The sequence below is a fragment of the Sinocyclocheilus grahami genome, unplaced genomic scaffold, assembly GCF_001515645.1.
Source record: "Sinocyclocheilus grahami isolate Dianchi unplaced genomic scaffold, SAMN03320097.WGS_v1.1 scaffold550.1, whole genome shotgun sequence".
Classification (NCBI taxonomy): domain Eukaryota; kingdom Metazoa; phylum Chordata; class Actinopteri; order Cypriniformes; family Cyprinidae; genus Sinocyclocheilus; species Sinocyclocheilus grahami.
In genome coordinates, this window is record NW_015505729.1 from 65,766 (window position 1) to 82,401 (window position 16,636).

At 37.1% G+C, this 16,636-nt stretch overlaps 1 protein-coding gene across 1 annotated transcript in view; it reads right to left on the minus strand.

Moving 5' to 3' along the window:
* The window catches only part of csmd2 (CUB and Sushi multiple domains 2), a 294,566-nt gene that overhangs the window by 51,786 nt on the left and 226,144 nt on the right, over window positions 1-16,636 (minus strand). The window contains exons 31-35 of the mRNA XM_016238904.1: window positions 16,242-16,355; window positions 11,192-11,287; window positions 8,953-9,156; window positions 6,601-6,725; window positions 460-501 (exon numbers count right to left, since the gene is read on the minus strand). Coding sequence (XP_016094390.1) covers window positions 460-501; window positions 6,601-6,725; window positions 8,953-9,156; window positions 11,192-11,287; window positions 16,242-16,355 — 581 coding nt within the window. The remainder of the gene's footprint in view (window positions 1-459; window positions 502-6,600; window positions 6,726-8,952; window positions 9,157-11,191; window positions 11,288-16,241; window positions 16,356-16,636) is intronic.

Below are 16,636 nucleotides of genomic sequence, written 5' to 3' on the forward strand. Positions count from 1 at the left end.
GGCAGAAATTATGAGTATGATCCAGCTCACAGACCCACAAGTGCATACGTATCATTTTGTTGGTATTTTTAGTCTTTTGGCAATAATTACTGCACAAGCATTTTAAACAAATTGGCATGAAAAGGTGAAAAAGTAAATGACAGCAAAAATCTAGTTAAGAAATAATCAAGGCATATTTCCCACACTGTTCACTAAATAAACTTGAACGATTTTTAAACCATTTAATTTATGTGCACCAATTTAGCAATGCATAGCACTACACAGCAATATTTAACTATACATATTTTTACATAAAATTTGAATGCACGAAAAATGCTAATCAAAAATATTGCCAAGCCCAGCAGACAACAGACCAGAAGAAAAATATGCACAATAAGCTGTAGAGGAATCTCTCTTAAGTCTCCCAATCTGCACCTCTTTCCTTTCAAACCGCTGCCTCTTCATATCAGTCTCTCTTACTTTTGGTGATGCTGTAATCACTCCTGCATGGTTCCATTTCTCCTACAGTGAAAAGTATATGAATTGGGTTAAAGGCAATTAAGTAAGCGGTCCTGAACTCCTCCCATGATTCAGAGCTATATTTGATTACATTTGTATCCAACAGTGTGAGACAAGTCTGGAGAGATGGATGCAGATGCTACTTGGAGGAAAAAATAAATAAATAAATAAAAATCACTCGTATTCAAGCACCACAGCTCATCTTGCCTACTTTCACCCTTTTATAGCTGCATTTAAAATGTTGATATTAATAAGACATGAAGAAGACGGATATATTTATAAATAAATATCAGTATTTAAAAACATGATTTCAATATAACTGACATTGTATTAAAGCCAAATTGTGAAGTTTCTGGTGTCCTAATGGGAATAAAACCCCTAAGGAATTCAATCTAATGAAAGGAATGACTATGTCTGTATGCATTTAATGAGAGCAGTAAATACATGTGACTCTGCTCAGAAGTTCCTCAGGGACCAGCCATGGGCCCATTTCATATTGACTTTAATAGTCAGGTCTCATCAGGTCTTCTCCTGCAACAGAGTCTGTATTACAGCTTTAGCTGTATTAACCACAGGCAAAGGCTACAGGAGTTAATTTTAGAATAGACATAATGAAAGATGCGATAATGTATTATATATATATATATACACACAGTGGGTACGGAAAGTATTCAGACCCCCTTCAATTTTTCACTCTTTATTATATTGCAGCCATTTGCTAAAATCATTTAAGTTAATTTTTTTTCCTCATTAACGTACACACAGCACCCAAACACATATTGACAGAAAAACACAGAATTGTTGACATTTTTGCAGATTTATTAAAAAAGAAAAACTGAAATATCACATGGTCCTAAGTATTCAGACCCTTTGCTCAGTATTTAGTAGAAGCACCCTTTTGATCCAATACAGCCATGAGTCTTTTTGGGAAAGATACAACAAGTTTTTCAATGGACAGCACCTGAGTTAAATATATGAGTGTCACAGCAAAGGGTCTGAATACTAAGGACCATGTGATATTTCAGTTTTTCTTTTTTAATAAATCTGCAAAAATGTCAACAATTCTGTGTTTTTCTATCAATATGGGGTGCTGTGTGTACATTAATGAGGAAAAAAATTAACTTGATTGATGATTTTAGCAAATGGCTGCAATATAACAAAGAGTGAAAAATTTAAGGGGGTCTGAATACTTTCCGTACCCACTGTATATTACCTTATTAGGTTTCACTTTATTTTGATGGTCCCTTTAACACATTCAGTTGACTATAAGTAACGTTGCACCTACATGTCTACTAACTCTCATTAGAGTATTAGTAGAGTATCAGTAGACTGGTAGGGTTAGGGTTAGAATAAGTTGACGTACTTGCAAAGTTACTTATAGTCAGTACAATGTCTGTTAGGCGACCATGACAATAAGGAGTTAGCAGATATTAAGCAAACAGTCTACTAATAATCTGATGAGAGTTAGTAGGCATGTAGGTGCAACATTACTTATTGTCAACAGAATGTTCAAAAGGGACCATCAAAATAAAGTGTTACCCATTATTGCATCATTGATTGAAATCCATCCCTTAGAGAGACGGCCACCCACAGTAGGTGGCAAATAATCTCAAAAAGCTCTTTACAACCAGCTTGTGGAGGTGCCAAAAAGGTAACGCCTAAATACATTTATGAAGTATGACTGGAGGAAGTTATGGCTGTAGCGATACTGTTCATAATATGAAGATTATAACTGCCTTCTCCCTGAGAATCTAAAATTTTATGGTCTGCACTGAAATGAAAAATTGATACGGCTAAAAAAGTAACCGAGTTGAAGCACTGAAGACTTGTTAAATGCTCTACTGTGACCACATTTAAAAGTGTCAAAGAATATGTAGTGACACTCAGCCCAGTACACACTGCACAGGAAGTGATAACAGCATTATACAACTGAATTTACCCCTGAAAAATTCTGGCAGTGCTAGAAAAATCACAGTAACAGAGATAAGAGTGTTGATTCGTTACATATTTTGATACTGTCTCTCTCCACCATAGTTTCTTGCACCAGAACTGTCCATAAAATTTCAAATCTTTTTTTTTTTTTTGTATGTCAGTGTGTTGTGCTGCCCTACAAAGGCAAAATACCTTAACTCGCTAGAGTGTGAAACTGAGAAAAATTTGTTTTTTACTTGTCCAGCCAAATTAATTATAGGTAGGACTCTGGAAATTTAACAATTACATGTTTTAGTAATGAAAATGATCTACATTAAAAAATTGTGAGCTCAAACTTGATTTTTACTCCGATTTTGAAGTTAATGTACTCTGTCTTTGCACTGTCTGCAAAACGTGAGAAGTCACACCAAGGCAAAAGGCAGTAACTTCCACATTATCAATATTTGGTTGCTGATCACCATTTACAAAATCGTTATAGTAACACCTGAATAAAATCTAGTGATCATGGGCTGTCTCATATAGGCTATTGCATATAGAAATGTGACTGTATTAATGTTTTTTTTTTTTTGACCATAACAAGCAGACTAAAATTTAAACATGTGAGTGGATACCATTTTATTTGCTATGCTCCGTAACGTAAAATAATGCTAGACATAGCATAGTTGCTTTTATATTGACTTGTATGAAATAGCCTAAACTAAAATAATGACTTGTAGATTGATGTGAACGCCAGCAAGCAGGAATGATGCTCAGAATGCTTGTGGATTAAAGATCTCCGATGACGTTCATCGCCATGGATTGATTTTATTGGTTTACAAGAAAAGGTAGGATATGGGTTTAATTGCGAACTGTTAGTAGGCTACTGATTTTATGATTGATCATGCTAGCTACGGCATTCGAGTCCACACGCGTCCAACTGACAGCCTGGTGAATAATCTGCATTACAAAAAGAAAAAAAAAACATCTTTAAAGGTTATTCACGATTACGTATTTCTGCCAAGTATCTAGTCTTTACAGTGCTTTGTTATATGGAGCTGTTTGGTAGATTGCAATCTATCTAATTCGTTTGTCTACACCGTAATTAAAATGTGGTGACATTAATGGACAGTAAAACAAATGCAGAACAACGTATAACTCCAAGCCGGCACCGTAATTTCATATTGACGCGCGGCTAAACAAAGGCAGAATGCCGTAACTCAATTTGAGTGTTCCAAACAAAGTGAAAGAGCCGTAACTGATGTTATACGGTGTTCTGCCTTGGCTTCTCCGGGGCTTTTCAAAGTTACGGTTGAGACGTCCCATTATTTTCTCGGAAAAACAACGAAATTGACTCAAGATACTTATACACAAGATAAAGGATATCTCGAATGTCCCAAAAATATCAATAACTAATTTTCGACAAAAATCTAAGTTTACGGTCTTTTGCCTTTGATGTGCGTTCAAGTCATGTCGGATAGATTGTATTTACGAGTTGAACGCACATGAACGCCACCACAAAGTCGTTATTACGAGTGGGAAACTCGAAATTTTCTTTAAGCCCCGAGTTTCCGAGTTGGGGGCGTGTCAATGAGAAAAATGGCGGAATAGATGGATGCAACGTCTGTAGTTGACAGTAAATTTTTGTTTAAATTGATAGTTTAGTTGTCCTATAAACTTAAATTGGTCACGTTCTTGTTACGCAGCTGAAATCCAAGTAAAAAAATGCAGACCCTGTTGTATTTTCTTGTAATTTATAAAAAAAAAAAGGTACACCGCCATCTTGTGCCGACTAAACTGACTTGAACGCACCTGACGTTGTAATTACGACTTGTCAACTCGTAAGTACGAACATCCCAGGAGGACTTGAACGCAGCATTACAGCTGATATGTTCCATGTCTTGCATTTTACATGTGCATCTATTTTTCATTTCAAATTTATATTTAAAAAAAATTAAAACAACTCCACACATTTTATTAAGCTTCATAACCATTTCAGCCATATATAACAGCTATAATAATAAGAAATGTTTCTTGAGCAGCAATCAGCATGATTTCTGAAGGATCATGTGACACTGAAAGCTGGATTAATGGAGCTTTAGCATGAAAGGAAAAACACATTTTAAAATATAGAAAGCAGTTCTTTTAAATTGTAGATTTATTGTTTCACTGTATTTTTGATCAAATAAATGCAACCTTACTGAGCAGAAGAGATTTGTTTCAAAACCATTAAAAAAATCTTACCGACCCTCTTTTGAATGGTGGTGTATATTAAATATTTTATTTATAACATATATTTTAAAAGCATGTATTTGGCCCATATAGGCTATAATAGCCCACCTTAGCCCATATATACTTTTAAAAATATGCCATTAAATGCCACGTGACATTCATGACATATTTGATATGACTGGAGTTGAAATTATCATAAGTTTCCCAAGGAGAAAAAAATCCCACTTGAATATAAATTAGTCTATATATAGTGTTGAATAAACTTTTTATAAATTTGGCATTTAAACCAACCGCAGACAATCAGCAAACAAAAAGCATTCATATTAATTTTTCCAAAAAAGAACAAGAAAAAAGCATATTGTGCTTTATTGTGTCTGAATGCTATGCTGTTTTGATGGGAAGTTCGGCTGCTGCGTTTGGGGTCAGTACGATTTTTTTGAAAGAAATTAATACTTTTATTCAGCAAAGATGCAATAAGTTGATCAAAATTGATAGTTAAGACATATACAATGTAAAAAAAAAAAATTCAAGCAAATGCTTTTTTTTTTACTTTCTATTCATCCAAAAAGTATCACTGTTTCCACAGTAGCACAATAATAAGAAATGCTTCTTATGCACAACATATGTAATGGCTCCTGAAAATTCAGCTTTACCTTTACAAGAATAATTTACATTTTTGAAATATAGCAAAATAGTCACAGTACTTTAAATTGCAATAATATTTCACAATACTTCTATTTTTACTGTATTTTTGTATACTGTATCAAATACTGTAAATGCTGCCTTGGAGAGCAAAATATACTTAACATGTTTTGTATTCATTTGTATTAATAACAGAGCATGTGAGCGGAGCGTGAGCGGAGTGGTAATATTTCCTTAAGAGCGCAGAGCGCCTTTCTGAAGATTCCGCTCCGCTCGCTCAAAACGCTCAGTGCCGCTCGCTCAACCCAGAATGCCGTTTGGTGATTTGCTTGTTCGAGATCGAGAATCTGTAGAGATCGAGAATAGTAGAGCAGTTATGGAGTTCAGATATTGTTTCAACGAAGTTGCAAGCCTTATACATAAATGTAAAGTAAAGTAAGTTAAGAATGAGCAGGGAGAAGAAACTGAGAGGGAGTGCGGGGAGAGTTAGTAATGATTCATATTGGAATCTGAAGCGGCACATTGCCAGAAAGCAGGAGGATGTGCTACGAATGTTTCTTAAAGTTAATTCTAAAATCCAGTAAACATCAAGAGATGTTTTAATAGACCACAGTTCCCCGCAGTTATGGTTTATTTTAACTTGACACTAGAAAGTGTGTTTCTTTCATTGACGTCAGTTCATAAACCAAGCGTTCTTTAAGTGCATTTTATCTTGCGTGTGCTTTTCACAGGCTTTATAATCCAGGTGTATTTTGTAAAGATCTACACACATTTCATCTCGTGTGTGTGCGTTTGTGTTTTAATTAGCCTGTTTTGAATGTTCTATTGCACAACAACTGCAGCTATTTTCACGGAAATAAAGTTAACGAAAATCAAATGCACTTTTTCAGTTTTTGCATTTTAGGTAGGTTTGCTAAGGTTAGATTCATATATTTAATACATTTTAATTAATACATTACAATTAATAAAATTAAGAAGAATGTAAGAATTTCGCTCTGAAACATGATAATTGCTATTTATCAGCATGCTTAATTTTAGACAATAATCCAAGAATTTCGTTACAAACAGTAAACAATTAGGCCTACTAGAGAAATTTTATGTCGGAGCGGGATCTGAGCGGAAATTGGTTCACGGTGAGCGTGAGAGGAATATTAACGGAGCGCTTGCTTGGGCGGTTAGAGCGACTGAGCGGAGCGCGCGTCCATAGAGCGCAAAACATAGCGGAGCGTCACACCGCTCCGCTTCGCTCACATGCTCTGATTCATAATGGCCTTAGAAAAGGGGGGAAATGGTGTTCTATTGTTGCTAGAAGGACCGAACCTGGATTCCCATTCCCTCTGGCACGCTGATCTTCCATACGCAGCTCAGGCTGTTCAGGTAGGGCTCAGGATATCCAGGGGACAGAATAGTGCCTATCCGCTGGGTTAGATTCCCTCCACATGGCACTGTAGCACAGACAAAAACACAAAATGATGCAAGAGCGGGTAAAGAAGGAAAAGCACACAAACCGCCTACAATATGGAAAGGCATTTGTAATCTTCCAGGACACCACCTTCTTCCTCATGCAGCTCCTGTGGTCAAGCATCTGGTAGCTGCAGTGAAGCGCACATGTAAACAGCTGCACATGAGTGTGGATATCTGAGTGTGTACACACAGATACCTGCGGCAACATCTGCCACATGTGCACATTTGTGGATGTGTGACACGCTGGAGGCCATGACTGCTGGCCCACAGCTGTGTGCCGTTGCTCGTTAGGCACAGGGAGAGTTTGCTGGTGACGGTTCTCTCTCAAGAGGAGCAGGAGTCTGTTTGCTCTGTGTCCCCACAGGAAAACCACCAGAGCTGTGATGTGAATCTAACACAGTGCTCATCCAAGCAAACGCTTTGAGGATGGGGACGCAAGTAAACATGCATCACTTAAGCAAGTGTAAGATCTACTAACTGAAAAAAAAAAAGTTGTACTATTTCATAAAATTTCCAAGGAAAACTGACAAAGCTGCATTGCTCCCATTATCCCTACAATGTCATTATTTACTCTAGAAGTACCCATTGAGGAGCTGTGCCTTCAGTAGATGGATGTCTTGTTTCTATTTATTTTATATATAATTATGAATATTTACATATGTTTATATATAATAATTATGAATAATTACATTTTAATATTTTTTAGAAACTGTGAATGGGCTCTGTGCACAAGCACACAAGTGGAACAAGGGATTCAAAGTCTTTAAATCAAGTTATACACAACTACCGGTTTAATCTGTTGCTGCTAAGCTACAGTAGTTAGCAACGTGTCCATTTTCAGTGTAACGTAAAATCTGTATACTAATATTTTAATATTTCATGATTTAATATTAATATATATATTTATATTCATATTTCATGCTTTTCTTTTTTCTCCCCTTTTGATTAAATGTACTATGGCCCGATTATACAAACAAGTGTTCTGCTTTGAAAAAAAACGACTGAATTGAAATCAATAGGAGAATGTTCACACAAGGGTCCTCCATTATGAACTTAAATGCTATGCATAATTTGCAACATATTGTGGATAGAAAGTACAGGGGAAATTACTGGTATGATAATTGTGGTTGTTTTATATTATATATGATTATATTAAGCTATATTAAACATGAATTACCGTAGCTAAATCCACAGGAACATTAGAAACGCAGGGTTATTAAAGTAACAAGCTTATAACTGTTGGCTTATCAATCCTAGCTTCACTCAAACTACGCTTGTGCACAGACCCCGTTAGTTGCGTTAAATTTTTTGTCTTTATATTTTAAATTTAATGTATAAATAAACAATCATTTAAACAAATGAAATACCTATATGTCCTGGCTCTTTGTATGTATTTATGTATATATTTTTCGGCCACCTGACTAAATACTTGATTTATTTATTTTTGCACTATATTTCAGCTATACATATGCTAAATATAACAAAGATATTATTAATACAATATATACATACTTAATGAATAATAATAAATACACAAATTAATAATTGGATAGATATATTTCTATAGCCATTTAAAAAAAAAATGTATTTAATGTATTAATTAACACTAAATTAAATACCTACATGTATGTGTCCTGGTTGTTTTTGTTATTTATATTTTGCCCATCATTTTTATAAACATTATGTGTGAACTTGTTGCTGTAAACGTTTTGTGCTAATATGTTTAATGTATTCATTTATTAATAAATAATGAAAATATTTATTTCTTTAATAAAATACAAATGTAGATATAAATAAATGCCTGCATTTAATAAATAAATAATGATATTTGATATAACTGACATTATATTAAAGCCAAACTGAGATGCTTCTGGTGTCCTAATGAGACGGAAACCTCTAAGGATTTCAATCTAAGCAACCTTACCCAACTAAATGGAGTAAGTAAACCTCCAAAATGGTCTGTACATGCATCGATAACTGTTCAGCTGTGCCAATAACTGAATATAGTTCAAATTCATGTTTGTAAAAACACTTGTATATGTGTTTGCACCCAATAGAGCACACCACCCGGCTAGTGGTCCCTAGGTAATTTGAATTTGAGACCCCTGCTCATCAACATACTAGATGGGTGAGCTCACTCAACATCTGGCTCTTGTTGGAATGATGATCGTGGAAGGTGAGAGAAGTGTGAGGTGATAGTGCTCTTACCAATGCAGCTGGGCATGCTGCCGTTCCACTGGGCCAGAGCGTTGGGTACAGTCAGGCACTCGATGGCACTGGGCCCCTCCAGGACGTATCCTGCATTGCATTCAAAACTCACCACGGCTCCCACTGCAAAGTTGTTCCCTGTGCGCCTTCCGTGTCTGGGCTCTGGGACTGAGCTACACTGTGTCGCACTGGTTCTCGGGACAGCTAAAGCAAATAAATGCACCACTGTTAGATTAACTTGTACAAACAAAAGACCTTCAGGACCTTACGGCACCTGCCAAGTGAGAAATTCTTTGCAATACATAATACATGCAGTCATGTACCAGATTGTTAGTGAAACTGGCACTTTAAGTGTGAACCACACAGTAGGAACAGTGCACACAGCTGGTTGGAATGTCCCAGAACACCACTACTTTTAACACTTTTATAAGATGCTGTACTTTTAAGGACACGGCAGGAAATGAACAAGCATACGACTGTAGACCACAGGGGAGGTAAGATAATACAATAACGCTGCTTTAGCTCCTAAAAACCCTGCTATCTATTATAGAGAAAGACGCAGGCTGTTAAAGCACATTTTAACAGGAGGCCCCATGGCTGCCAAAGAGGTACATCACATTTAAAGCATTGTTTGTAATATATGTGTGTGTGTATGTGTCTGAGAGAGAAAGAAAGACCATGGGCACATTGTTTGAATAATTCAGTACCTAATTCAGATGACTGCGCCTGTCTCAATCAGAACTGACTGCTTCACATAACCACAAGTTATGATAGGAATGTCCCACACACAACATTTGTGCAGTTAATAGTAGGCTTGGCCACAACTGAGAACGTAACAATTGGTTTCCTTCCAGTTCATGATCGAGACATTTTAAGATGTTGAACCTGAATTTAATGAAATGAAATGAGAAGAAATTCAAAGTGTCCATCAGAAGATTTCAAACATTTGGAGACTTTGGGTTAAAATGGGTGAATTCATGGGAAATAATAATGTAAGTTGTGTAAATAGTGTGTATGTATATTAGTAATGTAAAACACATGTTCATTTCAACATTTACTAATATATTATTAAAATCAAAACATGTCTCTGTTAATATTATTTAATGAACTTGAGCCTATATGAAATTAACATGCATTTTACATCAATAAGGTTACCAATCAAATAAGGTTAACAAATTACAACATTACCATTACCATATAAAGGGAGTATTTTAAATTTATATCGCATACAATTTCTGGAAATACAGCATATGGGTAATACAAATATTATAAATATAATCATATCGTATTATTATTATTATTAAAATATCAATATTATTTGAAAAAAAAATTATACAAATAACTGTTGCTTTTTTGGAATCTCATTTCAGTTTAAATATTTTCTGCCAAATTCTCAATTTAAAATTAGAAGTTAAAAAGGCATTCTCAACTCAGTTCTAAAAGGCACACAACCCTAGGGCGGGGGATACAATGCTGTTTCATGCGTTCAGAGTTGTTTACACTGTTAAAGAGTTGGATTCTCGTGCTAAGCATGGACAAAGTTTCAAAAAACAATTTGGACGTATTTCTGTGCTAAAAATCTTACTTCCGGGGTCATACAAGTTTTGGAGAGTTTTTTTTCGATCGTGGCTCTTCATGATGTAGACGAGGGTGGAACTCCTTATATGGGCATTTCTCCCAGAATAGCGTGCCCGTGCACATATCGACCAAAGCGAGAGCGAGATCGCGCCCATCAAAGAGCTTCATCCGGCAGCAACACTGCACGGGACTCAGTCAGGAAGAATGTCTCCAAAGAAGTGTGTTTGTTGACGACCGTTTTATAAACAAGGCCCAGTTCGACGCTGGCTTTGCACATCATTTGATACTGAAAGATGGAGCGGTCCCAGCTATAAAAGATCCCGGTCATGACCTGGAACTGCAGATGGTAAGTGAAACGGCATCAAATATCTGTTTTGTTGGCATTTGGCGCTCAAGTGCTCGTCACTCTTTAGCTCCGCCCACGGCGCGCCTCCAGGAGCTCGGCTTTTTCCGGAGAGAATCGTAAAGCTGTATATTTCTTTTATAAATATGATAAAACTAAAGACTTTTTGGAGATATGAAGGATGCAGTACTACTCTATAGGTACTCAAGATTAACATGAGATTGGGTGAAACTGTGTGTGTTATGCCCCCTTTAATAAAAAAAATAAATGAAAACCACTTTTGCAATACAGGAAGAGAACTCGAAACTCTCAACTTACCTTGGTAGACCAGGTGGAACCCTCTTGAGCTCGACTGGCCCTTGGAAGAGAAGCGGATAAGGATCTGGTTGGAGGTGGCTAGTGGCAAAGATTCACCTGAAAGTACAAACAAGATGTCATGACATTTGGCGACATTCTAAAACCAATGACATTTGATGTTATTGACCTGCCACAGATGCCATATTTGTTTGAGAGCAGCAGTGGAGGTGAAGATTATCAATGAACAATGACTTCATATGCCCTGGAATTCATTGCATGAGTAGATGTGATAGAGTGTTGTGGCCACTCTAAACTGCTGCTGTATAGATAATATGAATGAATGAGGCATTTATATAGCACTTTTGTGTATTGCTGTACACCCAAAGCGCTTTACAATCATATGAGGGGGTCTCTTCTCAACCACCACCAGTATGCAGCATCCACCTGGATGATGCGACGGCGGCCACAGTACAACGGCGCCAGTGCACTCACCACACACCAGCTACAGGTGGAGAGGAGCGCGAGATAGAGCCAATTCAGTGGATGGGGATTATTAGGAGACCATGATTGACAAGGGCCAGTGGAGGGAATTTGGCCAGGACATCGGGGTTACACCCCTACTCTTTACGAGAAGTTCCATGGGATTTTTAATGACCACAGAGAGTCAGGAGCTCAGTTTAACGTCTCATCCAAAGGACAGTCAGGAGTGTCCCCGTCACTATACTGGGGCATTAGGACCCATACAGACCACAGCGTGAGCACCCCCTGCTGGCCTCACTAACACCTCTTCCAGCAGAATTCTAGTTTTCCCAGGAGGTCTCCCATCCAGGTACTGACCAGGCTCAACCCTGCTTAGCTTCAGTGGGTAACCAGTCTTGGGCTGCAGGGTGATATGGCTGTGGCTTCGTAATATCTTCCAGAAGCATTAAAAAAATCTAATAACTTACAGCATTCAGATTGGGAAAGACATGAGGGTAAGCAAATAATTACATAATTTTCATTTGTGGTAAACTATCCCATTGGAAATGCAATTGCCGTATCGCTCACATTCAACATTGTATTAAAAAAGAAACAGTCCATGTCTGTTTATATTAACATCAGTTTGAAATTATTTTACTTTTATATTTTGAATGTTTCCAAGCCCAGGTCTATTAATAATCCCTATATCAAAATGCATCGCTCATCATTAGCGTATGTGATTTCTGTGATGTGGTGTGTGGGCTGAGGCTTTGAATCTACCCACAGTTCCATGGGGCACAGTCGAGCTCCACAGGGGTTTGCAGAGAGCAGGGTCGGTGTTGAAAAATTCATGCAGTGGCCAGAGAAGATGAAACCGCACAACACTTTCGGTCATGTTGGGATCGACCAACGCTCCTGCGTGTGGGATGTTATTAGAACAAGTTTCCGTTGGTGGCCGACAGAGTGACAGCTATAGTAATAATCCAGTCGAGGTAGAGGTGTGGGGAAACCCTGACCGCTGATTTATTCACACCTGCTGTTTCTTCCGATGGCAACATTATTCTGCAGTGCTGCTTGAAACTATTAGGCCCGTGTCACACTACACCACAATGTCAGTTGTGGAAAACCAGTATGGTGACCACAGCTTCACCTCCGGGAGGATGCATCATGCAACATTCAAGGATGTTGTGGAGCGGATTGACATGGCCTCGACACCATCCTGGCAGGATTCCAGCAGACTGGTGTCATTGAGGATCACAATGTCGAATCTGATGACTCGACAGAGGTGGGCATGCCAGTTTGTCTACCTCCGGAGTTGGCTGAGCTCTTTAACAGTGATATGGAGGAGGAAGACTTCGAGGGATTTACTGAGGAATGAAAAATCACAAATGCAGTTAGGCTCCAAATGTTTATAGAGCTTATAATTAATACCATTAGCCTAATTTGTGTGTTTTATTTTTGACTTAGGCCTACCATTTTTCTCGTTTAGTTCTGAGTCCCCACTGAAACTGAAGGATCAAATGTGATGGGAACCAAAAATGCATTCACAAATTTAGTTAAGCTTAAGTCCTATGATTGCAAATGTTAAAAGGGTCATATGATGCGATTTAAATTTTTTCTTTCTCTTTCTCTTTGGAGTGTTACAAGCTCTTGGTGCATAAAGAAGATCTGTAAAGTTGCAAAGACTAAAGTCTCAAATCCAAAGAGATATGATAATGTTCACGCAAAGAAAGAAGGCGTAACTTTTATTCTCGCTGTAGTATTGTTGCCGCCGCCGCCATGTTGTGAAGGTGCTGTGTGCTTCGTTGTGAAAGCAAAACTACTTTGTTTGGCCTTCCAAAAGAGGACGATATTGCTTAGTCATGCCTGGAGCTGATCCGTGCTGGTTGCTGAGGAAATACTTCAACTTTGCGCTGTGGATTGCCGGATCCGTTTTCACTGTGGACGAAGCGGAGTCCAGTCCGGGGTCGTCACATGTGGTTGCCGCAGGCATCACAATATGGTAAGAGACGTAACATTTCCGTCACACGCTTGAGGTATTCGGCCAATCACAACGCACTGGATAGCTGGCCAATCAGAGCACACCTTGCTTTTTCAGACTGATGAGCTTTGTAAAAATCGACGCGTTTCAGAAAGGCGGGGCATAGAGGAGAAACAATAACGTACAGTATGTGGAAAATAATGTATTTTTTTAACCTTAAACCGCATAAACACATTTCATTACACCAAATACACAAAATAATGTTATTTTTAGCAGCATCATATGACCCCTTTAATAGTGTATATAATGCTCTGTTTTGTTTGAAAGTTTGGGGCAAGTAAGGTTTTTTTTTTTTTTTTTTTTTACGAAAATAATAGGTAACAGTAAATATATAATTTTTATAAAAACATTTATAATGTTACAAAATATTTTAATTTTTGAGCACCAAATCTGTATATTAGAATGATTTCTAAAGGATTGTGTGACACTGAAGACCGGAGTAAAATTTTAACTTAGTAAAACTTTGCCATCACAGGAATGCATTACATTTTAAAATAAATTAAACTGAAAACAGTTATTTTAAATTGTAATAATATTTCATAGTATTACTGTTATATTACTGTTACGATCAAATTATATCGGAGCATAAGCATTAACCTTACCGGCCACAAGCTGTTAGATGGTAGTATATACAATTCTATTTTGACCATGTGAGACATTTAGGACTTCTTTTAATTATAGCCATAAATTATAAAATGCTTATTGGGAGTTTATAGAAGAATAAGAATATTAATATAAAAAATGACTACAAACTTGATTTACATGAGGAACACATTTACATTCAAATGGTATTTAATCTCCACAGAATGAAACCCAAATCCAAAGTGTTGCTAAGACCTACTTAAATCACATGTTTCTGTCTCAGTAATAGTATAAAGGTAACTGTGCGATAAAATAGACTTCCATGGTAGCTTGTTAATATGGGCAGCAAAAGGCCTTTTTCTGTCTATAAGGGAACAGAATCCTTGTCTATTGTTTAAAATAAGTTTCCAACAGTTAATTCACAGAGGACGACTTCAATTGAAACTTGCTGTTCGCTTGTGCAGATTATTCATTCCCTGTACATGATTTTCTGAGAAAGTTGAGCAACATCCATCAAAACTGACAACTGTGCGTATAACAGTTGTGACATACAGCAACTCTTGTTTCCCTTCTCTGTGCAGCACAGAAAGTTAATAGAAAATCTGCTGTTTTATGCGGCCCAGTATCAATCTTGACTATTCCCTGCTCTCTATTCACGCTCCAAAGTGTGCATTATTTCCAGCAGCCCCCAGCACACTTCACTGATTTCACACTGGCATCTGAAGTTAAAAAGCGCATCTCAGATAGTATATATGCTCTGAGCGGTTCACCTTCCTTGAGCGAAGGGCTTCACGCCATATGCTAATCATGGGTGTTTGACTGGTGTGAAGGGTGAAGAAAAAATAGAAATGTACACAGCTCATCTGCGTTGTCATGGGAATGTCAGAAGCAGAGAGATCGAGCGAGAAAACCCTGTTAATCTTCGAGCCGAAATCTCCTCAACTGACCACATTAAACGGAACTCTATTATGGCTGAATAAAAGCTTTCAGCCTCGCTGTCTCACCGGGGATCTATTTAGCTAGTCTGTTTATGCTTATTTGATTCTGTTTTCTTATCTGTTTTAAGGAAGAGAGCTCTATTTACTGGATCCAGTGAAATCTGTTTGTTAAGACTGTATGAGTCATCAAGCTTGTTATGCATTTTATTCTCTTGAGTACATCATTATCGCTCATGTACGTCATTGTATGTTCTGATAATTAAGAACTCAGGAGATGATACACAAGTACTGAGGCAACTTTAACGATTTAAAGCTGAAATGTGTCACTTTTTTGTTTTAATTAAAAAAAAAAAATTATAATAAAAAAAATTTACAGACCTTGACATTCAGAGAATGTGTGTGCAAAACTACATTAAATAAATAAATAAATAAATAAATTTAGTTAAAGTTAAGCCATATGTTCAAAAATGGTTATACTGTTTATAATGCTTTGTTTTGTTTTTAAGTTTGGGGTAGGTACGTTTTTTTTTTTTTTTTTTAAATAATAGGTAACAGTAAAGGCATTTATAATGTTACAAAATATTTATATTTTCTTAAGCACCAAATCAGCATACATGCATTGACATTCATGGGCTTCACATTCAGAGATTAGGTATGTAAAAAAACAAGCATACATACATACATAAATACATAAAGTGGGTTGTCTGAACTAGTCTACTAATCAATCTTAAATTATCTTAAATCTTAAAGGATAGTCCACCCAAAAATGAAAATTCTGTGGTACTACTCATTTTATGTACCACTTTCCACATACCATACAGTAGGAGCCATTATTCTTACAATTCCGACTTCAGCTTTCAATTTTTGTATTTGAGAATCGCACAGGCTTATGTCTCTTTTACTTTTAGATGCAACTCATCTTGGTAATTGAGTTGCTTAATTGACTTCTATTTACCTTTAGGTCTGAATGCAGCCTCTTTAGCATTCATCTCCTAATGCCAGTATAGACCAACAGAGTCAAGTTAATACTGCTCGAGAAAGGTTTACTGACCTGTGTGGGCCCCAGAGAGAGAACTCAGGACACGGGCATGCTGGGTAGGCCCATCATACACCTCCACAACATCATTTAGTGCAGTCTGGAAGAATGCAAATTGGCTGAACACCACTGCAGAGAGATAAAGAGAAAAAGTAAAGACATAATTACATCAAAACTATGAACTATGCAGCTAAAACCATGACTCTGCAAATGTTAATTCAATAGTAAAAGACAGAACCTAATCACACCTGTGAACCACCTGATGTCCTCTCTATAGACACCTGGTGCTTAGTAGATTAAATTTCCAAATGAGAGCCATAAAAAAGAAACCCTGTGTTGCGATGCTCCCTATCCCACAGCTGTTTGAAACCATTATGACATGCCTACGGAAATTTGTGCCTTAATTAGCT